General features: G+C 43.9%; 3 protein-coding genes across 8 annotated transcripts in view; all 3 read right to left on the bottom strand.

Annotated features, from left to right (window-relative positions):
* Positions 1–25,382, bottom strand: part of HRH1 (histamine receptor H1) — an 83,747-nt gene that overhangs the window by 4,592 nt on the left and 53,773 nt on the right. Inside the window, exon 1 of one of the 3 annotated variants that reach the window (XM_036867774.1) lies at positions 12,881–12,924. The exons of the other annotated variants lie outside the window; for them this stretch is intronic. The gene's annotated coding sequence lies outside the window, so the exon portion shown is untranslated. Of the gene's footprint in view, positions 1–12,880; positions 12,925–25,382 lie in introns of those variants that run through there. 3 annotated transcript variants of the gene reach the window in all.
* ATG7 (autophagy related 7) overlaps positions 1–25,382 on the bottom strand; it is a 334,957-nt gene that overhangs the window by 255,857 nt on the left and 53,718 nt on the right. The window lies entirely within an intron of this gene.
* Positions 13,293–15,173, bottom strand: LOC118903090 (serine/threonine/tyrosine-interacting protein-like). 2 transcript variants are annotated; one of them, XM_036867780.1, is made up of 3 exons: positions 15,021–15,173; positions 14,911–14,990; positions 13,293–13,974 (listed from the first exon to the last, which is right to left on the bottom strand). In XM_036867780.1, exons 2-3 carry the CDS (start codon positions 14,965–14,967, stop codon positions 13,411–13,413), a joined length of 621 nt encoding a protein of 206 aa, XP_036723675.1. In that variant the 5' UTR covers positions 14,968–14,990; positions 15,021–15,173; the 3' UTR covers positions 13,293–13,410. The 2 variants fall into 2 exon arrangements, with proteins under 2 accessions (XP_036723675.1, XP_036723674.1); XM_036867779.1 differs by having other exon boundaries at positions 14,911–15,173.

The following is a 25,382-nucleotide window of genomic DNA, read 5'->3' as shown; positions in this document are numbered from 1 at the left end:
AATTCCACACCTGGGTATATATCTGAAAAAAAACAAAAACACTGATTCAAAAAGATAAATGTACCCCAATGTTCACAGCAGCATTATTTACAATTGCCAAGATATGGAAGCAACCTAAGTGTCCATCAACAGATGAATGGATAAAGAAGATTGTGGCATATATATATATATATATATATATATATATATATATATATAATGGAATATTACTCAGCCATATAAAAGAATGAAATTTTGCCATTTGCAACAACATGGATGGACTTAGAGGGCATTATGCTTAGTGAAGTAAGTCAGACAGAGAAAGACAAATACTGTATGATATCACTTATATGTGGAATCCAGAAAATAAAACAAACTAGTGAATATAATAGAAAAAATGCGGATTCACAGATAGAGAGAAATAGTGGTTACCAGTGAGGAGAGGGAAGGGGGAAGAGACAAAACAGGGGTAGGGGATTAAGAGGTACAAACTACTGTGTATAAAATAAATAAGCTACAAGGATATATTGTACAACACAGGGAATATAGCCAATATTTTATTATAACTATAAATAACCTATAAAAATATTGAATCACTATGTTGTATGCCTGTGACTTTTACCCATAACAAATATAATATACTTCAACTAAAAAAGAAAAAAAGCAAGACCCCAAGGCATTGGATCCTTGTGGAAGGAACCCTTTGAGTTACTCTGTTGGAAAAGCACCACTTGGATAGTACGGATTTTGCTCCAGCTCTATCACTAATTTTCTGAGTGATCTCTCAGCCTGCATCTTCCCCCGTGGCATATGTGAGAGGTGGGGAGGTGATCGCTAAAGACTTTCAGGTCTCCTTTTTTTTTTTTAATTTTATAGCTACTTTATTTATTTATTTATTATTTATTTTTGGCTGTGTTGGGTCTTCGGTTCATGCGAGGGCCTTCTCTAGTTGCGGCAAGCGGGGGCCACTCTTCATCGCAGTGCGGGGACCGCTCTTCATCGCGGTGCGCGGGCCTTTCACTATCGCGGCCCCTCCCCTTGCGGGGCACAGGCTCCAGACGCGCAGGCTCAGCAGTTGTGGCTCACGGGCCCAGCCGCTCCGTGGCATGTGGGATCTTCCCAGACCAGGGCTCGAACCCGTGTCCCCTGCATTAACAGGCAGATTCTCAACCACTGCGCCACCAGGGAAGCCCCAGGTCTCCTTTTTAGAAGCTCGCTTTAGGTGTTTTTCCAAGTTCTCCTCCAGCTCTGCACTGCCACAGCCAGGGTAGCCGTCCGACTCCTCCTAGTGTGCCTCCTCTGACTGCTTCAACAGCATCACCTTCTCTTCCTGTGACGCGGTCCTGCCCTCTGCTCCCGTCACTTCCTGCTGTCAGCCTCAGGGGTCTCACCCACTCGCCCCACTCCACTCCAGCCATTACCTCTGTCAGGACAACCCCTGAATCTGTAGCTTCAGCCTGTACCTTTCTCCACTCCTAAAGCCAACACCCAATACCTTACAGCTTCCCCTTCAGTCCTGCCCAAGTCCAATTGCTTGGAACTGTCCACAGTCACCTCGGGAAGAAGGAAAGAAGGCTAAGGCCGTATCGTCTCAGGGATTTCTATTTTTTATTTTGGTTGGGAGGAAGCAGGAAGCACTTCCCTAAAATACTCCCAGCTTGGCATTCCCCAGGTAGCTCTCACCTCCCACTTCCACAGGAGTGTCTCATTTCTCTCTTTCCTCATCGCCTTGAGGAAATTCCTTTCTTTTCTTATTTCTCTTTTTTCTCTTTGCCTCATACACACAGAGGAAAACAAATAATTTTTTTCATTGTGCATATATACTATTTATCATCCCACAATTCTATTTGACAGAAAATGATTTGTTTTTATATAAAAATCTATGTATTTTTTTTCCTTTTTGATTAAAAACAAGTTTTCTTGATTGAAATGAGATCACTGAAATGAAAATTAGTGTGAAATTGTTTAGTGGTGAAGTCTACTGCTGTCTGCAACTTACTTGAAATTAATCAAAAAGTAAGTTGGATGGATGATTGGTTAGAAGAATGGATAAATGAATAGATATATGATAAAGCAAAAAGAGCAAAATGTTAATTTATGACCTGGGTGGTAGATATATGGGTGTTCACTGTACAATACTTCTAACTTTTCTATTTCATTGATACTTTTCATAATAAAATGTGGGAGAATATATAATAGATAAACAACAAGGTCCTACTGTATAGCACAGGGAATGATATTCACTATCCTGTAATAAACGATAATGGAAAAGAATATGAAAAAGAATATGTATTTATATGTATAACTGGATCACTTTGCCATAAACTAGAAACTAACACAACATTATAAATCAACTATACTTCAATTTAAAAAAAGGTAATATGTTGGAGAAAATTAATACAGCATAAGTTTATCTTCCTCACTTAACTATCACTATAAGCTCCCATTCTTTATCACATTTTCTCCTTCATAGCTTCGGCATGTTATTTTGCATAAAGCTAAAAGCAGAAAAAAGATCAAGAAATATTTGTTAAGTGAATAAATAAGTGAGCGAGAGGCAGAGTGCTCTGAAATATCTCAGCTCAGAACTTATTCATTCAACAGATATTTACTGGTGAAAGGTTCCTTTTCAGCTCAGTGATGTGTTTTAGGAGCAAGAAAACCCACTTTTGTTCTCTGAAACCACGCAATTCAGAAGAAAGATTCCTGGAAAGACAAGTGCAGCACCCACGTTGCTAGAGCAGCATGTGGAACTGCTGCTGGGGGCCTGGCGGGTCCCACTGGGAGTGAGGCCAAGAGGGCAGCAGGGGCAGCCACATCTGCATCTCCTGCATGTCCCACTCAGGACCCGCTGCATAATTTGCGGGGCCCAGTGCAAAATGACAAACTAAAAAATTATTAATCATTTCAAGACGGAGGCAGCAGAACATTGAACCAAGCGTGGGGCCCTCCTGAGTGCAGGACCTGTGTGACTGCCATTCTGATCTCTCTTCTCTCACCCAGACACTGAAAAGGCTCCACTCAGTGACACAGCTAATGTAAGGCGCTTTCCTCTCCCTTGGGGATCTGCGTTCCTTGGAACGATCCATGAACAGTTTTCCTTCTCTAAATGCCAGAGGGATGCCAGGCACTCCAGCAGAGGGTGGAAGGTATCTGAGGACACAGATTCTCATTTCACCCCATGCTGCATAGGATGCCACACTCCCCTCGGGCTGCCCAGAGCCCATGGGGCTCTGAGGTGTCCTCTCTGGGGTCAAGGTCGAGCCTACAGAGAGGATGTGCCCCAGGGAGAGAGAACTGAACCTAAGGAGGAACTTGGGACAGGGCATTTTGAGAAGAAAGAACCAGGGCACCAAGGGGTCTTTATAGTACCATGTCCCTCAAGGAGCGGGTCCTGGAAGAGAGAGTTCTCAGCCGGCTCTGCCGCTCGATGGGTTGTGTGGAGCCTGGGAAAACAGCCAGATGTCCAATTTCCTCACCTGTAAAGTAGGGAAAATAGTATCACCTCCCTCCCAGGGCTGTTGGGAGCCTCAGTTGAGACAATGGGGTGGGAGAGCTCTGCTAACCCCCCGTGATGACAACTTGGTGACAAGCAGAAATGGATCCTTTCTCTCTAAGAGGCTCACGTACACAAGCAAGCCATCATTTTTGAGTTAAGGCAGTGGCTCCATTCCAAAACCAGGGAACTTCCCTGGTGGTCCAGTGGTTAAGACTCCGAGCTCCCAATACAGGTGGCCCGGGTTCGAGCCCTGGTTAGGGAACTAGATCCCGCATGCCGCAACTAAGAGACTGCACGCGCCGCAACTAAAGATCGCACATGCTGCAACGAAGATCCTGCATGCCGCAACTAAGACCCGGTGCAGCCGGGGGCGGGGGGCGAGGGGAAAGACCATGCTTATTCAAAAAAAAAAAAATTTGCTGCAGTGGAATTTTTACTAGAGTGATTACAAGTCTAATCCAATCTGGTCCACGTGCCAGCAAATAAACAAAGGTAGCCAACAGTCCATCCACAGCCTGGGAGCAACGCCTGTGGCAGCTAAGATGGTAAGTCAAGCTCTGGGCTTTTCAGATATCGGTTATCTGAAGCCCATAGCGAGGTCTTCTGATGATCCCAAGGTACAGAGGAGGAAACGGTGAGCTCAGGCTCAGAGGGGTGAAGCAACTTACTCAAGGTCACACAGCTAGAAGTGGTTGGTGAAGCCAAGATTCAAAACTAGGTCTAACTCAGAATTTTTCAACCTTCGTTCTACTGACATTTTGAGCTGGATAATTCTTTGTTGTGAAGGGGTGTCCTGTGCATGGTTGGATGTTTAGCAGCATCCCTGGCTTCTACTCAGTAGATGCCAGTAGCACCCTCCCCCCATTCCCAGACATGACAACCAAAAATATCTCTAGACATTTCCAGATATCCACTGGGAAGCAAAATGATCCGTAGTGGAGAATCACTGATCTAACTGAAGAATATGCCAAAGAAAACAGCTTTCAGCTCAAAGTAAGGAAGGAGTTTCTAAAAATAGATGTTATCTAACAGTGCAATGAATTGCCTCGAGAGATACTAAGCGCCCCATCACGGGAGGTATCCAAGAAGAGGTGGCTCTGGCTCCAAATTAGAAATACTCCTGCTTTCTCAGTGGCAACTGTTGGTTTTAGATAAAAGGGGTTGATGGGCAGGAATTTCTGTTGACAGCCAGGAAGGGAAGGCAAGAGGAACTGGAGGATTTGGAGAGATACTACCAGGAAATGAGGCTCCCGGTGGCCTCACCCTCTCCACTTTCCTTCTCATTTCAGCAATGCTTGTCCACGGAAGGCTTGGAGCTCATTTGGGTAGTAGAATAGTGCAGCAGTTAAGAAGCCAGGCTTTGTAAATCAGCAAACCTCTGCCCTCATCCTGCTTCTGCCCTGATTAGCTGGGCAAGATATTTCACTTCAAGAAGCTTCAGTACTCCTCACCTCTAAAATGGGGATAAACACCTAGTACAGAGCCTGCCATATAAGAAGTGCTCATTTAGGGGCTTCCCTGGTGGCGCAGTGGTTGAGAATCTGCCTGCCAATGCAGGGGACCCGGGTTCGAGCCCTGGTCTGGGAAGATCCCACATGCCGCGCAGCAACTAGGCCCGTGAGCCACAGCTACTGAGCCTGCGCGTCTGGAGCCTGTGCTCCACAACAGGAGAGGCCGCGATAGTGAGAGGCCCGCGCACCGCGATGAAGAGTGGCCCCCACTTGCCGCAACTAGAGAAAGCCCTCGCACAGAAACGAAGACCCAACACAGCCATAAATAAATAAATAAATAAATAAATAAATAAATAAATAAATAAATAAAAAAAGAAGTGCTCATTTAAAAGCGGCTGTTGTGTTTTCTTCCATTTCTCGGTGAGTGACACACCGACCCCACAGCCAGCCCCGTTGAGCTCAGAAGAATCATCCTTGACCTCTCCCTGTTTTTCACTATGGCAGAAACTGCTAATAGTTTCCCAGTATCAGTTCTCTTCTATTTAGAAATAGACTTCTGTTATTTAACTGAAAACATGGCTGCCTGGAATAAAGACTACATTTCCCAGGCTCCATTGTGGCTGGGTATGACCATGTGACTAAGTTCCAATGAAATGGAAATGGAAATGTAGTTTGCAACTTCCAGAAAGCAACCCTAAAGGGAGGATGCGTTCTTTTCTTTGGCTCTTCATTCTTCCAGCTGGCTGGAATGTTGACAGGATGAATAAAGCTTAAGCAGCCATCTTGGGACCATGAGGAAGAGGCTCAAAATGAGGAAGGTGAAGCAGTAATTTGGAAGGAGTTGAGGTCCCTGATGATCATGGAGCTGCCATACCAGCCAGAACCACATCTGGATTAGCTCGGCTTTTCTATCACGCACACCCAAACCGAATCCTAACTGATACACTGCCCCTGACTTCAAGGAATTTGTCAATTAGGATGAGAATAAAGGCAAAAGATAAACAAACAGCATCAGAAAAATTAAATTAAAAATTCTACAATGCAACTGGGACAAGTGTGATAACTGAGGTAAGATCAAAGCAGGTGGCAGGACAGGGGAGGGAGGAACAACCTCTCCCAAGGTACAGTGGGAATGTCAAGGACATCACAGAATGGGTGATGTGTGACTGGGCTTTGAAGGATGAGTAGAAGTTTGCAGGGAGGAAAGAGGAATTTAAGGATGAGTAAAAGAAAGAATAAATGTACAGAGCTGAGTTCGAGGAGCTGGGAGGGAATTGCTGGAAGTGACTGGAGCACAGAATGAGGAGTCTGGAGACGCAGGTTGGGGCCTAGGTATAAGGATTCACTTTTACCCTCTATGCCTTTGCCTGTGCTGTTTCCCCTGCCTGGAGCACCCTCTTGCCTTGAAGCTCTTAGCTGCTCCTCTTCCTGTGTTCCACAACAGTTCTAACACTCCCCTTTACATCAGCTATCTTATCATTCTTTCTTTACTTGGTTCTCTCCAACTACAAGGGGGTACCTCTAGGACATGGAGTGTGCCCACTGTTTCTGAAGGTCAACACCCAGGGCCATAAAGGGGACACGCCCTCCTTGACGGTAGGGGCCACACCTTTTCCTCGCTGCCATTCTCCTGTGCTGGCACACGATAGATGCTCAAAAGAAGTTTACTGGATGAGCTCTGAAAAAAAGACACACACGGATAAAGCACAGCAGAAGACACAGGAAGTAGGACCTAAATGCAGAAGGTGTGGGCATATTTTTCACAGGGATCTTTAAACCAACAAAAATTTGAGATAAGATTTGTCCTATTGATGAGTATTAATACCTTCCAGCAAACTTTCTTACGTTTTCTCGGAAACCTCTGGAAATTCCTTTCATGTTAATCCAAAACATGAATAAAGATCTATGCACAAAAATGCTTACTGCAACATTATTCATGGTAGGAAATAAAAGGAAATAATCTAACATTTGGGAACTACACATATTATGGGATAGCTACAGTCATCGATAATCACATTTATGGGGCACCAGTAATGATATGGGAAAATGCTTATGATGAAATTAAATTTACAACAGACATTGTTTGTACAATGATGTCAACTCTATTAACAGGCTTAGAGAGACAGTGAGTCTCTGCTATGTTATGTTAACAGTGGTTTCCTCGGGGTAGTAAATGATGTTTATCATCTTTGGTATTTGCCAAGATTTCAACAACGAAGACATCATAGTTTTATAATAGGGAGAATAAGAACTAACTGCACTCCTTTTAGAAAACAAAATAAAATAGATTTATTCCACTGGAAAAAATTTTTTTTAATGTCTTCCACATCCTTAGAACATCTTTTATTTTCTTTAGTAAAAAGTGAGAGTTTGGGATTCCCTTCTTGATACATTCTAAACTGCCTCACCCATCACTCCCCATTCCAAACTGCTCTGCCCTCTGCCCCATTTGCATTGGACGGTTATTGTGGTCAAGTAAGCCAGAACATTAAATTCTTTGCTCTAATTCTAAGAAAGAGATGCCATGCACGAGGGGGCCCCAAGGACTGCATATTCTCATCGAGTCTGTCCCGGATATCATTTCCATAAAACACCCAGGTTTATCAATGCCACTGGCAGTGGTGCAGAGAGCTGAATGCAAATAGCAAAATTCCGTTAGGAGCCCAGTGCTGCGGGAATGTGGCTGACTCGGAATCTAGGGCAATGCTGGGCCCGCAGTTTGCTTCTGGGTAAGACACAAGAGGCAGATGACCTTGTGGGCAGGCAGTGGCCCTGAAGATTTTTCAGGGGTGGGTGGAGGTACATATTCAAATGTCTACAGAGTCAGGCAGGAAAAGTTAGTAAGAACAGAGGACTGTGTGTGGAGCACGACAGAGTGATGGGGACTGGGGCAACCAGGAGAGGATATCCTTTGTCTAAAGAGGACAGCTGCCACTCAGATGCCACCAACTGCAGCAGGCCCAGATCTGCCTAATTTTAAAATGAAGCCTAAAAACTGGATTTTCGCATGAAATCTTTTAGTTTTTAAACGTTGTCAATTAGTCAGTTGTTTCATTTGTTTTCTTGGACACTTAAACACAGGTCAAGCAAAAACACATTTGGGGGATCTGACCTGTGAGCCTGAACTGGAAGTGTGAATCTAGTTCACAGGGGATCCAGGGTGCTGAATATGAGATAATGACCCTGGAGAGACACCTTTGGGGTATTTGCCCAGCTCACACCAAGCCTCCTCTCTGAGAACCCCCACCCACATAGGGATGGGCCCTGGCAGCCAAAGTCACATCATGTAAACTCGACGCCTAGGCACACGTGACTGGACCAAAGGTTGTCTTCTGATCCCAAATGGGCCAATCAGTCCAATTCTTCTTCCAGAAAACTGGAATCAGAGTTGTGCAGTCAAGATAGTCTGTTGGTCTCGTGAACTGAAGTGACAGGGAAGTGAGGGCTGAGGCTGCCGCTGGGGGGCAGTGTTGCTCACCTCCAGGCAGAAGGAGAGGAGGTGACAGAAGGCAGCAGACAAATGCAATAATGCACGTGCTAGAATAGCTGATATCTCCGTGCACAAAGATGAACTTAGACCTTTCCCTCACACCATACACAAAGATTAACCCAATACAGACCAATGTCCTAAATGTAAGAGCCAAACCTCTTAAAAATTTTAGAAGAAAAGAAAATCTTTATGACCTTGAGTTAGCCAAAGATTTCTTAGACACAACACCAAAGGCACAACCAATAAAGGAAAAAAATTGCTAAACTGGACTTCATCACAACTAAAAAAATTCCCTAAGAAACTGCAAAGCTACAGAATGGGAGAAAATGTTTGTATATAATATATTTGATGATCATATATCTGACATATCCAGAGTATATAAAGAACTCTTATAACTCGATAAGAAGAAGACAAATAACCCAATGTAAAAATGGGAAAAGGATTTGAATAGATATTTCACCAAAGAAGATATAGAAATGGCTCACAAGCGCATGAAAAGATGTTCAACATCGTTAGTCATTAGGGAAATGCAAATCGAAACCACGATGAGATACCACAGCACACCCACCAGGATGACGATAATTTTAAAAGACAGACAGTAACAAATACTGATGAGGATGTAGAGAAACTAGAAGCCTCAGATACTATTGCTGGGAATGTAAAATGGAACAGCCACTGTGGAAAGTCTGGCGGTTCCTTAACAGTTAAACATGGTTACCAGATGGTTCTGCGATTCCATATCTAGACATATGCCCAGGAGAACTGAAGATATATGTCCATGTGTTTGTGTGTGAATATTTCTAGCTCTATTCATAACAGCCAAAAAGTGAAAACAACCCAAATGTCTATCAACTGGTGAGTGGATAATCAAAATATGATATATCCATATATTATTTGTCAATAAAAGGAACAAAGTACTAATCCATGCTATAATACAGATGAACTGCCAAAACATCATGCTAAATGAAAGAATCCAGACACAAAAGGTCACATATTGTAGGATTCCATTTATATGAAATGTCCAGAATAGGCAAATCCATAGAGATAAAAAGTGGATTAGTGGTTGCCTAGGGTTTTTTATTAGTGGTTGACTAGGGATGGGAACAGAAGGAGTCTTTGGAAGTGTTGACAACGTTCTAAAATTGGATTCTGATGATGACTGTATAACTCTGTACATTTGCTAAAAATAATTGAATTGTACGATTCACTTAGAATGGGTGAACTTCATGGCATGTAAATTATACCTCAATAAAGTTGTTTAAAAAGAAATTCAGTGGTCCAGGAAAGAAGCTGCCTGGGTCTCCAGATCTGTCTGTCTGTTTTAAAAATCTATTTTGGTGCACTAGTGTTGCACCCCAAAATACCTACCACAGGATTTTTTTTTTTTAAGGAAATAAAGACTTGTTAGACAAAGAAGGATGAAACTAAAGGTGGGTCCTAAAGAACCACCACAGTTGGGCCACAGTTTTGACTCTGAGTTTCCCAGGAGCCACAGCAAAGAGGAAAACGGGATCAATTACAAGATTCTAGTGTCATTTAAATGAAAGCAAACTAGTTGCTTAGCAGAAGGACAACTTTAGCTGGTACTAAGTTTTAGACAAAATGTATCTCATGGTTTCTTATAAAGGAAGCAGAGTGGAATGCTACACATAACTTCGTAGTTAATCATCAGATGTGGAAATACGGAAATGGTTTAGCTACATCATCCCTTTCTTGGTGTACCTCTATGGTTTTCTCTCCTTGTATAATTTGGTTTAAGAGTTTTGGAAGGTTGGACTTGCTTGATTGTTTGTCTGCCCCTTCCATCCCCTACCCCTGGTGTGACAGGCTGGGATTTTTTTAATTAGGTACAGGAAAGGGAAGCTGAAGGTTAATCATCACTAAATGGCCAAGAAAAGAAGTATATAAAGTCCAGCTCCATTATCCGTTATCCTCTGGCCTAGAAAAGCAATGGAGAAACAGAAAAGTAATATTTCAAAGACTTTCTACATACCTGCACTGGGCTGGGAGGTTTTCCTCAGGTAATCCTCACAGTGCTGGTAACCTCATAAGAAAGGAATCAGTCTTGCCCCCATTTTAGAGATGTGCAAACAGAGACTTCTACAGTTTATTGGTTGCCCTGCACTAAGCTCCAAGGGTGACTGAAGAGCAAGTTTCATTTAAAGGCCCAAGTGATACCCACCTGCTAAGACATTTGAATGAGCTGCAGACACCCCACTCCCCACCCTCACTAACCCTCCTTTTCACTACAGTGAGAAAGAGAGGAAAGTGAATAAATGCTTTAAATAATGATTTCATGGAACTGGAAATATGAACATCCATGCTGACATGAGTCAAGGACGCGGCAAACATGGTACCAGGCCCAGCACACGCACACGTATCATTTCAGGACATGAAAAATGTTTTCTTTCTGTTCCAAATCCCTGGAGGTTAAGCTGTGAGAAAGGCTTTTCAAAGATCAAAGTTATCCAGACTGTCCTCTTCTTAAGAAAAAAAATTTACGATACTGAAGTAAATAAAAGAGCTAGCAGAAGAGAAAGGAGAGGCAGACGTGGTGTTTACAAGCGAGAGCTCCCAGGTGATCAGGACTTTCTTTAATGTCTCTTTCTCCTTCAATCAGGTGACCGGGTGCCTTGCTGTGCAGGGGCCACCCCAACCCCACACCAGGGCTCTTCAGCGCCACCAGCTGGTCAAGCCCTCCCACTGGTTCGAGGGCCAGACTTGTCAGTGACAAGTATGTACTGGGGTACAGGTGTGTGTGTGAAACAGTCTGGCTGCTGGTTCCATTCTGCCATTCATTCATTCACTCATCCATCCATCCATCTATCTACCCACCCATTCTCCCTTCCTTCCATCCATCCATCCATCCGTCTGTCCAAAAAGTCTGCGTATCAAGGGATCAGGTACAAATGTTATGACAGGTGAAGGATAAACACAATCCCTGTCCTCATGGAGCTTACAGCCTATACCAGTGGTTCTCAACCTTGGCCTGGAGAGCTTTTAAAACATACCAAGATCCTGGGAAGCTTTTACAACATACAAAGACATCTGCTTCAGGGAAGACGGGGTACAGGTACTTCCCCCTTTTCTTCCGCTAAGTACAATTAGAAAACCCTGGACATCACATTTAAAATAAACATACGATGACTCTGAAAAATGGACAGGCAAAGGCACACTAGTTATTCTTTGGACTTCTTTGGAATCCAAGACCCAAAGAATGACACAGCAATGAGTCCCATGGGTTTTCATTTGGCCAAATATATCTGAGACTTTGAGCTAAAACAGTTGGCAACTCAAAACACCAAAGGGCACAGACCAAAAAAAAAGCCACAATAAAAGCCTGCTGTGTCTAGACAAAAACACAAGAAAGGTGCAGGCCAGGAAAATAGAAAACTTCTAGACAGTAACTGCTCTACTGCAGCCAAACACCACAGAAAACACTGGAGCCCTGTTCCCATCCTCGCCAGCAAAGGCTGAGTGGGGAGCCAAGATTTCTACCCTTGTCAGGCTATGACAAGGTGACCCCCCCCCACTGGGGTGGTGTCCCTACAATCCCTAGTAGGGACCTTCATCCCCATCAGGTGGAGACAAGCCCTGCATCCACCTCCACAGTGCAAGTGGAGGCACATCAACCCCTCCCAGCCAGGGAGTTATCCCTGGGGGCCTGGTGGGGAGCCAGAACTCCTCCCCGCCCACCCCACTTAACAGTAATGAAGACCCCCTCCCCCTTCAACTGTCACAGAAGCCAAGTGGGGAACCTGGACTTCTATTCCCACCTGGAAGTAATGAGCCAGTGATGACAGAGACGTTCAGATGCCGAGATGACAGAGACGTTCTGACAAATATTTTAAAGTAATCAACATAAAAATACTCAATGTCCAAATAGGAACATGTTTGAAACAAATGAAAAAGTAACAAGTCCCAGCAAAGAAACAGAAGATAAAAAGAAGAACCACATGGAAATTTTTGAACTGAAAAATCTAATAACTGAAAAAAAAACAAACCCTCAATGGAAGGGTTCAACATCAGGATGGAGGAAGCTGAGGAAAGAATCAATGAACTAGAAGACAGAACAATAGAAATTACCAAATCTGAACATCAGAAGAAAAAGAGACTGAAAAAAACCAAAAACCAAAAACAAAAACAAAACAAAAAACCCATAGTCCCAGGGACCTGCGGGACAGTAACAAAAGAGCTAACATTCCTGTAATCATAGTCTTGGAAGTTGATGAAAAATAGGGTGGGGATGAAAAGATACTTGAAGACATAATGGCTGAAAACTTCCTAAATTTGACAAGAGACATAAACCTACAGAATCAAGAAGGTAAATGAACCTCAAACAGGATAACCTCCCACCCCCCCCAAAAAAAACACCCACACCAAAACACATAATAATTAAACCTCTGAAAATTAAAGACAAAGAAAGAAATCTTGAAAGCTGCCAGTGAAAAAACATCTTACCATAATAAGAATGACAGCAGATTTCTCCTCAGAAAATACGGAGATGGGCAGGAAGTGACACAATGCTTCTCAGATGCTGAAAGAAAAGAACTGTCAACCCAGAATCTTACACTCAATGAAAATATCCTTAAGGAATAAAGGAAAGTCAATACATTCTCATATGAAGAACCTGTACAGGAGTTTTATGCTGAAAACTACAAAACGCTAATGAAAGAAATAAAAGATCTAAACAAATGGAGAGATACACATGTCCACAGCTTAGAAGATTCATAGTAAATAAGTAAGCATAGCAAATAAGTCAGTTCTCCTCAAATTGATGTACAGATTTAATGCAATTTCTTTTTTTTTTTTCTATTGCAGAAGTCCGACATCTTAAAATGTTGCTCAACAAGTTGCAGAGAAACATGTCTGGAAGCAACATATAATTGAAAAGAAACTACTTGTGTTTTTACCATTTTACATTATTACTGTCTGTAGTATTTTCTCCTTCCCAAATAGAAATTCACATCCTCTATACTGTTGCTCTTGAATCAGCCATTCTGCACAGTCGCCACTTGCATGTTTCCAAAATCATCTTCTTCTTCATGTGTACTCTTCAAACTGCCTGTGGTGCCAGAATGAACAGATAACGACCTTTCTGGCTGAAGTGGTGACATCATCTGTATTGTTAATTTCGCTAGGTAGATGGCTTCATATTCCTGAAGCTGATGGACAAATCCAGCATTAGGATTAATACAAAATCTTCTTTCTTGAATGTAAGCAAATGCATCTCTCCTGGAGATCCCTGCATTCCCATGGACAAGAACTTTTCCTCCACTTTGTAAGCTCCCATCAATAAATTCTTCAGTCATGGGGAAAAAACGTATTATATTTTCAACTGGATTATCTGCAAAATCCAAGACTAAATATCTGAATAATTGTTGAAAGTTGGGTTTAATAAAGTTTGCTTCAATATTTTGTCTTATACATATTATATGAGTTATTCCATGTTTCTGTAGTATAGGTAGCTTGCTTTTCATGGCAGAAGAATATGGGCCTAAAAATAATCCAGGCAAAATTTCCTGCATCTCTCGTCTCATAGGGTAGGTCCACTCCCATATGATCACCACTCAGATGAAGATTTCCATCATCCCAGAAAGTTCCCTCATTCTTCTTCTCAGTCAATATCTCCTGTTTTCAGAGGTGACCACTGACTTCCATCACTACAGATTTTAGTTTTGTCTGTTCTGGAACTTCATGTAAATGGAATCATACAGCAGTACTATTTTATGTCTGGTTTATCTCACTCAGCCCAATGTCCGTGAGATCCATCCATGTTGTTGTGTATGTCAGTAGTTTGTTCCTTTTCACTGCTGTGCAGTACACTATTGTATAAATATTCCACAATTTACTCATCTCCTTTTGGTGGAGATTTAAATAGCTTCCAGGTTTTGGCAATTATGAATAAAGGGGCAATGAAAACTCTTTTCTATGCTCTTTGGTGGACATATGCATTCATTGCTCTTGGATATATAACTGGCAATGGAATAACTAAATCACAGAGTAGGCCTATATTTGGCTTTACTAGACACTGTCAAAAGTTTTAGAAGAGCAATTTACACTCCCACCAGGAATATATGGGAGTTCTAGTTGTTCCACATCCTCATGATGGCCTTAATTTTAAATGGCACGGCACATGAGACAAAGCTTAGGACCTGCTCAAAGTCAGATCATGACCAAAAAGCTGGGACCCCCCAAAGGGCAACACCCTCAGTGAAAGATAAAGTGGAGGGAGTGGGGCCTCAGTTCACCCCCATATAAATGAGTACTCTTGCCTTTCCTAGCTTTGGTTCTGAGTAGGTGGTGGTGGTGGTAGTAGTGGGGTGGGGTCTTCCTAACCAATCTGGTCTTCACTCAGGTTTGGCATTAGAATGCAATTATCTTTGTGAGGCCAAGTGAAAATTTAATGTCAAGTGGTCCTGGGTAAATAGTGTCCATGGGTTCCTGGGAGAAGCAAATGCATTTTCTCTCTGGAGGAACATACCCTAAACCTCGGCGTCTTCTTTGCACTGTGGGAGCGAGGGGAACTCCAGCTTCACGTCCTCCATGGTCCCGGCCCGCGGGCTTGTGGGTGGGGTGGGGTGGGGTGCGGTGGGGTGGGGTGGGGTGGGGTGGGAGTGGGAGTTACCCACCGGCCCGACACTCGGGCTGGCAGTGGCGGTGAAAGGAAGGAGGGAGGGTAGACCGGAGGAGTGACGGGGAGGCAGCGGGCTTACAACTAACACATGCAGACTAAAGGGTCCCAGCGACTCCGGCGGCGGCGACGACAGCCGGGAAGAGGAGGGCTGGGCGGCTCGTGCCCGGCCGCCATGCTGCTGCCGCCTCCCCCGCCACGCCGAGTCTCCTAATGCAATTTCTATCCAGATCTCAGCAAGATGTCTTACAGAGAAGGACAAGACTATTCTAAAATCTATATGGAAAGGCAAAGGAACTAGAAATAGGTAAAATAATCTTAAACAAGAAAAATAAAATGGAAGAAATCAGTCTATGTGATTTCAAGACTTATTATATAGCTACAGTAATCAAGACTGTGGTATCAGTGGAGAATAATGGAACAGAATAGAGAACCAAGAAAGACTCACACAAATATGCCCAAGAGATTTTTGACAAAGATGCAAAATCAATTTAACTGAGGAAAGGGTATTTTCAACAAACGGTGCTGGAGCAATTGGACATCCATAGGAAAAAACTGAAATCTCATACTTCATTTAAAAAATGCACTCAAAATGGTTCACAGACATAAAGGTAAAACATAAAACCATAAAACCTTTAGAAAAGCACATTAGAGAACATCTTCAGGGTCCAGGCCAAGGCAAGGAGTTCTTAGATCTGACACCGAAAGCATGAACCATAAAAAGAAAAACTGATGAATTTGCTCTCTCCTTCAGTTATTTACCTACCCCCATCATAATCTTCACTGGATCTATGTGTCTCTTATACCATCATTTCCTTTGTATATTTTCTAATGGATCCACCTTTTTTTTTTTAGCTTAAATTCATTTTACTATATATGAAAAACTAGTCATCTGTTTTTTGTCATCTATAGAAACTTTCCATAATAATAAATAGAGTGACAAAAAAACAGTGTGACTGAATTCTGGCCAGACATTTCGAGGAAGGCTCTGCTTCGTTAAAAAAAAAAAAAAAAAGATGAGCAGGTGTAAGACAGGTGTTAAAGACCTACCAGCACCAAATGGAGACTCTCCTGGATGTAATCAGAAGGACTGCAAGCCCATGTGAGTCAGTGTTAATTAAGGCCACATCTGAGTACCATTTAGAGTCATAAAGTACCACCTAAAAAGCAGTAAATACTGTTTTAAATCTCATCATACAATTGTTTTGCTCCTAAATGCCTCTAAGGAAACGTGCAAACTCTTCAGGCCGCTGGCATGACATTTCCTTTGTGTCTGACCCACTCAACTCCAGTAAAAATGAGTTCACTATCCCCAAACGCTCAGGTTCTTTCAGCCTTTGGGCTCTGTACATGTTACTCCCTCCTCCTGGAAGAGAATGTGCCTTGAGAGTTGGGACCACATCATTGTTTACTATTGTCTCCTTCTGGGCCTACTTCAGAGCCTGCCTGGAACAAAGTAGGTGAGAAGGATGAAAAGGGAGGGGGTGTGTGTGGAAAGGTTGATAAAGAAGATAGGAAGAAAAGAGAAAGGAAGGGAGGAAGGTGGGAACAAAGGGAGGGAAGGATGGAGGGAGGGAGGGACACAGAGAGGGAGGAAGGGAGTTATTGATGAACTTCTATTTATTGTACAAAACCCATCTTAAAAGTTGCTTCCTCTTTGAAGCTTTCCCATATCATTTAGCCACCTCTAAGCATTCCTTCCTCTGGGATCCCACAGTATTGTTTCCATATCTCTATCAAGGCATTTAAATCTCTGTCTTCTACTGAAGGAATAAATGAATGAATGAATGAAATCAGGTCTCCTTCATTAGACTGATCCTTACAAGGGCAGAGGCAATATGATATTCACTTATAATTCAGCACTTAGCCCAATGGTTTTCAACCTTGGCTACACGTTGGACTCACACGGGGAGCTTTAAAAAAGTACTAATGCCTAGGTCCCACCCTTGGACACGATTCTGATTTAATTGGTCTGGAGTGCGGTCTGGGTCTTAGGATTTTCAAAAACTCTCCCGGTGCAGCCAAGATTTCGAACCATTGTCCTAACCCAAAGCAGAGTGGTAGGAGGAGCTCAGTAAATGATGAATGAGTAAATGGAGGAATCCTGCCTTTAGCACATAAGAGTCCTGGCTCAACATGACCGTTTTCAGGGTTTCATGTGATGCTAATTCATTAATATATTCAGGAACTATTAATTAAGCAATAACGCGGTACCAGGTGTTACGCAAGGCCAAGCTGCTGGAGATGCAAACATGACTAAGGCGCCCACTTCTCCCCCTCGTTCCAAAGTGCTTTAGGGAATGCTGGGCTGGGTCCGAGTCCATCCAGGAACTTTCTGTCTTCCTGATTAACTGGCCAGTCCACAGCCGTCACCTCCCGAGTGACTGACAGCAAACCTTACTTCGGGCTGTTTCCTTCGGCAAATGTAAGCACAGACTCTATTCACTCCCAGTGGGAGAGTTCCTGGAGGGTGTGTGTGAGTCAAGAGACCAAAAAAAAAAGTGTTTCTCTCTAGACTTCTCCAAACCCTTCAGAAGACAAAGGCAAGTCTCAAGGGGCAGACCAAAGTCCTGTGCTGCTCAAATAAATTTCTTTCTGGGTGTGTATTTACACAAAGACAATCCAGGGCCTTAGGATATGATTAAGATCTTACTTACCCCAGGGTAAAGGGACTTTCCCTCCCAGCTGCTGCCCCCTCACTGCTTTAAGATTTTGCACCACAGATTACTGAAGGGTGGAGGTAATGACCATTAGTACTACCTTCTGTGGTGTAGACTTTGATAACACCCTATCGGGATGGCCAGGATTGGCCATCCCGATCCTGGTCTTGGCCCCTTCAGCCCATCCTACACACTAAAGCCAGATAATCTTCCTAAAACCACTAGTTCAACCACTTCTTCCTCCTATTTGAAACTCTTTCAGTGACTTGCCACTGCTGTCAGGATGTAACAGGATACATAGGGTAAGCCCCCTAGGTATCATTCACGTGTAACCCAAATAAAACTGGGCTGCCTTGTGTCCAGTCCAACCATGGTATTACATTCAGAAGAAACTCAAGTCCAACATCCAGGAAAAAAAAAAAAGAAAGATGGAAAATAACTTAAACCTTTACTGAAGACTCTCAAAGAGGCAAAAAATAAAAAAATTCTAAGGAACCTCTTCTCCCATCTGTCATGCCATAGTGCCACTTCCTGTGTCAGCTGCTTGCCCTCAAATCTCCCTTCCCCCCAGCAAAAAACTTGAGCTTGCATTGGCTCTGCTCTATTCTTACCCACTCTCAACCTCTCTGACCTGTTGAAGGGCACCATAAATCCACTTAGCTGTCCCCGTGCCTTCTCTTCTTTATTCATTCCTGCAATAAGCACAACAAAAGCCCAAGAGACAAACATTCAGAAACAGATCCTACTCTGGAAACTGAGGCAGAGGGCCAGGCAGTGACTGGTTATATGTTAAAACCTTTGACCCTACCATACAAGAACCTTTTTCATCTGGACCCAACTTACTGGGTAGCCTCATCTTTTGACACTCCACTTTCCCTGAATAGGCCTGGCTCTTTCATCCCCTATACCTTTGCAAATGCTGTTCTTCCTGCTAGGGATGCCTGACTCTATAGCCACACCTGGTTCTCACCTAGTCAAAAACAAAAGGAGTTAAAAGCAATGCAGAAACAAGGCATGGGGACAAAATAAAGGCATTTAAACTTGAAGGAAGATGTAAAACTGTCTCTATTTGCAGATAACACAATCTTGCACATAGAAAATCCTAAGGACTCTCCAAGACAACTATTAGAGCTAACAAGTGACTTCAGGAGGCCCAGGTGCTCAGTTTGGGATGCGAGGGGCCCCTCTGTTGCCTGGATCCACTTTGCCCAGCCATCTCCCACGCACTCCCTTTCCTCTGCTCTCAGCACAAGTGGATGGAGCATCCTGTTCAACACTGCTCGCTCCCCCCTCTCTGCTCTGTGCCTGGCTGGTGCCTTTGTCTGCAGTGCTTCTCTCCCACCATCACCTTATCTCTAAAGCCTAGAAATAAGAGCCACGTTTACTGAGGCTGAGTTGGACATGCATCATCTCATTTAATCCTCACAGCATCCCCCTGAGGGAGGAACTATTATTATCACCCACATTTTTTCAGCTGAGACTCTGTCGCCATCCCTTGCCCAAGCCCACACTATTATATGGCCCTGCTGGGCTGCCTGACTCTGACATCCGAATTCCGAACCTAAAAGCTGGGAAGACAAGACAGGCCCAGCTCCAACGCCACCTCCCCTGGCTACATAGGTCTCTTCTCTCCCCCAGCCAAACACCAAGGCTGCAAAGGTATCAGTGCCTCCTTAGGACGTTTAGTGCTGACTCCGTAATGTGGTCATTTAAGTAGAGCTTTTATCTCTTTAAGCGGGAAGTTACTCGGAAGCAGAGCCGTGTCTGGATCAGCCTGGAGCCTCCCATGCTGGCACAGCTTGGCACACAGTAGGTACACATAGCACACGAAACAGTACGGGGGGAGGGGAACGACAACACACTAAAGAGAAGGCATGTCTGTTCCCTCTGGCGTGTCCGGGAGAGACCGTGTCACTGCTGTGGGGCGTGAGGGTCGCACGCCGTGGGTGGGGAAGGCTGCTGCGGAGTCACCCTGGACGGAAGAGCCCGCTCTTCATGGCACGGGATGTGTGCGCACACCTTTGTCTACTGTGTATTTGGCCCAAAGCAGATGCTCGGTGAGTATCTGTTGAATGAATTTGCTGTGAGACTTTGAACCCTTCTCTCAACTTCTCTGCATCTCCTCTGTCAAACAAGGGGTTTGCGCTAGATCAGAGGCTGTCAAACTCCCCCCACACCCCCTTCCTTGGGAGTGCAACTACTGGTTCTCGTAAAAATTTGTCAAACAGATAAAAGCTGACCGCTCTGGTTGGAGTGAAGAAGCAGTGGACCCGCAGCCCCATCTGCCACAGCTTCTCCCTTTCTCTTTGCCCCAAACTCCCCAGAAGCCCCTCAGAGCACAGTTTGATAACCACCAATCTAGGTGAACCCAGAAAGTCCTTATTGCTTGAAAATTCAGTTTGCTCTTTATGGAGCATCTGCATTTTAAGAAAGTAGCTCCGAAAAGGGAAAATTCTTTCTGATGCATTTGAACAACTATTACTGCTCAAAGGGTGGAAGGCGAGGCACCTTGACTGGGAGAAGGAGAGAGGGTTGTTTCAGGGTGGAGGGTGGATGCTCCCCAGTGCCTAGAAACCGCCCTGGATATAGGGGACCACTTGCTCAGCCTTGACACGCATGTAAGTCGCCTGCCACACCGCACTTGAGCAGTCGGCAACTTGGACCACCGTTGCTTTCTGCCAGCCTGCTGTCTTTTTCCTAAATGTGCATCTGCTTCAATCCTGCTGTTCTCCACCAATTTTTCCCTCTCCTTGTTTTCTAGACCTCACTAGAACCTCCACAGGTTATAAGCAATTTAAATAGTGCCGTGAACTCGGAGGAAGTTGAACAAAGAGATAAGTGACAGGCAAAGAGCCTTAGATTTTGGTATTTTAGTTAAAATTCCACACGACACCTGGGATTTGTAATCACACGTAAACCACTTGGCTTCTTATGAAAACAATCACGGACACCATGAAAAGGAAAATAATCACAGTTTTCATAAATGGCTGTCAAGAGAAACTTCCCAATCCAGGGAAATTCCAGATGGGAATGTACCCCATGCTCTGGTTCCTTTGTCCCTCACCCCAACCTGGCCCCTGCCTCCTGCTACTTTGCTATTTCTCCAGTTCCTAAGCCCAGGGTGTAAGCGTTAAAGAGACGTGTTAGCAAACTGTGAGTACCTATTCATACCCCATAGAATCACAACAACTACCCAATAACTGGAATAAGGGATTGATGAACAATTTTAAGGAAAAACTTATATACCCATGTTCATAGCAGCATTATTCACAATAGCCAAAGGGTGGAACTGATGCAAGTATCCATCAATGGATAAATGGATAAACAAAATATGGGTATCCATACAATGGAATATTATTCAGCCTGAAAAAGGAATGGAATTCTGACACCTGCTACGACATGGATGAACTTTGAGGACATTATGCTAAGTGACATAGCCAGTCACAAAAAGACAAACACTATGATTCTATTCATACGTAGAAGAGTCAAATTCATAGAGACAGAAAGTAGAATGGTGGTTGCCAGGGGCTGGAGGTGGGGGAATGGGGAGTCAATGTTTAATGGGTACAGAGTTTCAGTTGCAAGCAAGATGAAAAAATTTCTAGAGATGGATGGTGGTGACAGTTGTACAGCAATGTGAATGCACCTAATGCCACTGAACTGGACACTTTAAAAATGGTGAAAATAGTAAATTTTATGCTATGTATATTTTACCACAATAATTAATAAATAAGTAAATAAATAAATAAGAAACCAGGCAGCTCCTTACAGCATTCGAGATGGAGTGGGGGTGGGAGGGGTTTCCTAACATGAAAGGATTTGCCAGTTGAAAGGGATCTTTAGAGGGAATCTTCCTGGGAATCCAGGGTAGGGTGAGTGGAGGTGTCTAGTAGCTGCCAGTACATGGACTGAACTGTTAGACGTAAAATTAAATTTTCTTGCAAACATATTCCTTTGTCCAGATACTTCAGGGAGTGGCGACTCCAGGCTCTCCGTGTGACTTGATTTCCCCCATTAGCTCAGTTAAGCAATCAAGGACTGGCCGTCCCTTTCACGCTACCGGGGAAGCAGGATTCTGTCCAAAGCGGCTCTGATGGGCAGGTAACCCTCCCCCGAGGTTGTTGTCATTGTCCTCCACTCGGCTGTTCTTCATGTTCACCCAGCCTGATAAAGGCAGTAGAGGGCAACCGATGCTTATGGGAGACAGCCCAAGCCTACTAGGGTAAAAACAGCATGATTCTCCCTGCAGAGGACGACAGAAAGCAATTTACTGTCTCGGTCCTGTGTCTGGGGGTGCATTTTCACCTGCTGGTGACATGGGAAGCGTTGACAATTCCACACCTCTCCTCGCCCGCTGCTTCCTGGGATGACCGAGGCTTTGTTGGAGGAAACGCAAGCTTGGGCAGGCTCAGCCTTGAGCTCCACAGGTCCCAGCAAGCAACCTACAATCTTACACACGACAGGGGATTATCAGGGAAAGGAGGCATCCAACCGCAGAGAAGCGACTTTACCAGGATGACACAGCAGGTCGGAGTGGAGATGAGAATGGCATTTGGGGCTTCTTATTTCCAGGAGCACAACCACTCACATTCACAGCACTTACTCTGGGCCAGACATGGTGCTAGGGATTGCATGCATTGTCTTATTAAAAGGGCAGCACAGTTAAAAAAAAAAAAAAAAAAAAAGGGCAGCACAGTGCTAGGAGCTAAGTACTATTATAACTTCTTTTCCAGATGAGGGCACTGTGAGGTTAAGTAACTCCCCACAGGTCACGGAGCTGACAGGAGGCAGAACCTGGGTTTTATCCAGATCAGTGACTCTTCTCTCTGTCTGTATCCAAAATCTCCTCCTTTCCCTTTTTTTTTTTTTTCTTTTAAAAAACATTTATTTTTGGCTGCGTTGGGTCTTCGTTGCTGCACGCGGGCTTTCTCTAGCTGCAGTGAGCGGGGGCTACTCTTCGTTGCGGTGCGCGGGCTTCTCATTGCGGTGGCTTCTCATGTTGCGGAGCACGGGCTCTAGGTATGTGGGCTTCAGTGTTGTGGCACGCGGGCTCAGTAGTTGTGGCTCGCGGGCTCTAGAGTACAGGCTCAGTAGTTGTGGCGCACGGGCTTAGTTGCTCCGCGGCATGTGGGATCTTCCCAGACCGGGGCTTGAACCCGTGTCCCCTGCATTGGCAGGCAGATTCTTAACCACTGCGCCACCAGGGAAGCCCCTGTCCTCCCTTCCTTTTAAAAAGGGTTTTTTGGGTTTTTTTTTTGGTGGTTGTTGTTGTAAAATAAAACATAAACACAGAAAACCACACATCTAGCATATGAATTAGTGGATTATCATAAGGCAAACACCACACAGAAAAGAAACAGCACTTTGCCCCCAACCCTGGAAGCCCAGTGCACATGTCCCATCCCACTCACAGCCCGCACGGTAACCACTATCCTGACTTTTAAGGAATCACTTCCTATGTCTTTTTTTGGTTTAAATTATTTTATTACCCAAATGTGCATCTCTGGACACTACATTCTGGCCCATCTGAAAAATCTGATCTGTCTCTTAGGTCTCTTTTAATTTATGGGTTCCTCATCCATCCTTTTCATTTCCTTTGACGTGTTCACTGGAAGAGCCTGGGAGTTTGCAGCACCTCCCAGTCTGACGTTGCCAAATGCACACCCAGGGTCCAGTTTAATGGCTCCTCTGTCCCTCTGCAAACTGGCAGCTGGTTCCAGAGACTGGATCAGACTCAGGTGCTTCTTTAGGTGGTACACAATGTCTGCTTGCCTCATTTTTGGATAATCTTAGCAGCTGTGGATACTTAATGTCTACATCTACTCACATGTTTCCTTTAAAAAAACTTTTTCTAAATTGTGGTAAAATATACATAACATAGAATTTACCATCTTAACCATTTTTAAGTGTAAAGTTCAGTAGTGTCAAGTATATTCATACTGTTCCACAACCAATCTCCAGAACTCTTTTCATCTTGCAAAACTGAAACTCTGTCCCCATTAAATGACATCTCCCCACCCCCCCTCCCCAGCCTCTGGCAACCACCCTTCTACTTTCTGTCTCTAGGAACTTGACTGTTCTAGGAACCTCAGATAAGTAAAATCTTATGCAGTATTTGTCCTTTGTGACTGGCTTATTTCACTTCACATAATGTCCTCAAGGTTCATCCATGTTATGTCATGTGTCAGAATTTCCCTCCTTTTTAAGGCTGAATAGTATTCCACTGTATGTATAGACCACACTTTGTTTATCCATTCATCTGTCACTGGACACTGGGTTGCTTTCACCCTTTTGCCATCGTGAATAATGTTGCTATGAACACAGGTGTACAAGTATGTCTTCAAGACACTGCTTTCAGTCCTTTCAGACAAATACCCAGAAGTGGAGTTGCTGGTCATATGGTGAGTCTATGTTTAGTTTTTTGAGCAACTGCCATACTGTTTTCCACAGAGGCTGCACCATTTTACATTCCCGTCTCCCATTCCCTTTTCCTGTCCATCTCTGCTCCTCACCACCCTCACTGTACACAGCTCTCCACTACCCACTGGAGGAGCTGAAAGGCAACGTTCCCTGTAACAGTCCCAAACTGGAGACTACATAAAGGTCCAACAAAAAGGGATCAATTTAATGGTAGATCCCTATCACTGAATCCCAGGTAGCCATCTATAATACTGTTGTGAGAGAGTATTTGATGACATAAAAAGATGCCTCTACTCTTTGCTTAAGGGGAAAATAATGGTTACAAAACAGAATATGAAGAGTGAATCCCTTTTTTTTAAAGACAACTATTTGTTTACAGGAGAAGCTCTCTTCACTAACCTCCACTTAACTGATTCACTGGATTAACCAAAATTCGCCACCCTCCACCCCCAAGTAAACACAGTGACCCAACACATCTAGTTTTACACCTTCTGTTCCCAACCACTGTGTTGTACAAAAACTAAGAGTTAGCTCTGTTTCCAAATTTGTGTGTTCTGATTGCATTTACTGTATACCAATTAGCAAATTACGTATGACACAGGAAGGTGAAATATGAGTGCAAAAAGAATGCTTCTATGAGAACAAAGTTTAATGCTTGGGGAAGATGCATTAAGCATCAGTGTCCACTGAGAGGTGGATGAGACAACTGTAAAAGTCTGGGGACACCACCCCTTTGAGGGGACCTACCTTTCTGAGTTACCATCCTGGGGCACCAATTCCTCCCCCTTTGTTGTCCTGAATGCCCACAGCTCTCCACGGTGAGTTATCAGCCACATCACCCTCACCAACTGTGCAGACTCAAGAAATTATTTTCTTCTGTTGCAGACCCTCAGGTCAGCATATTATAGGTGTATACACATCTCGTTCCTGCAAATGAGTGGTATTTGACCTACTATTCTCCCACTTAGACCCATGGCAGACATTACTAATCAATCACCAGATTCCTTTCTGCCGAGTCCACACTGTTGTCTCAGAAACCCTCTCTGGGTAGCCATAATAAATCAATTGGAGTTGACATTTGAGATGAAACCTGTGCTGCCTCCCCAACTTCCCTTAAGTTACAGAAACTTCTTTTTCCGTCAGGTAGAAAATTAAACACATACAAAGTGTCTGAAGTCTTGGCCACTGGGCCCTTGGCCTGAATATACTGTCTTGTGCATGTAAGTGCTCAGTGTTCATTGAATGAATG

The sequence above is a fragment of the Balaenoptera musculus genome, chromosome 11 (assembly GCF_009873245.2).
Source record: "Balaenoptera musculus isolate JJ_BM4_2016_0621 chromosome 11, mBalMus1.pri.v3, whole genome shotgun sequence".
NCBI lineage: Eukaryota > Metazoa > Chordata > Mammalia > Artiodactyla > Balaenopteridae > Balaenoptera > Balaenoptera musculus.
This window is presented reverse-complemented; position numbering and strand designations above follow the sequence as displayed.

What these genes read in the sequence shown, in the direction of transcription:
- LOC118903090 (XM_036867779.1), bottom strand. Translation starts at nt 14,967, where the DNA reads ATGGAGGACGTGAAGCTGGAGTTCCCCTCGCTCCCACAGTGCAAAGAA. An exon ending in AGTGCAAAGAAGACGCCGAG is followed by an intron (nt 13,975 to 14,910) that starts GTTTAGGGTATG and finishes GTGATCATATGG; the next exon opens with GAGTGGACCTACCCTATGAG.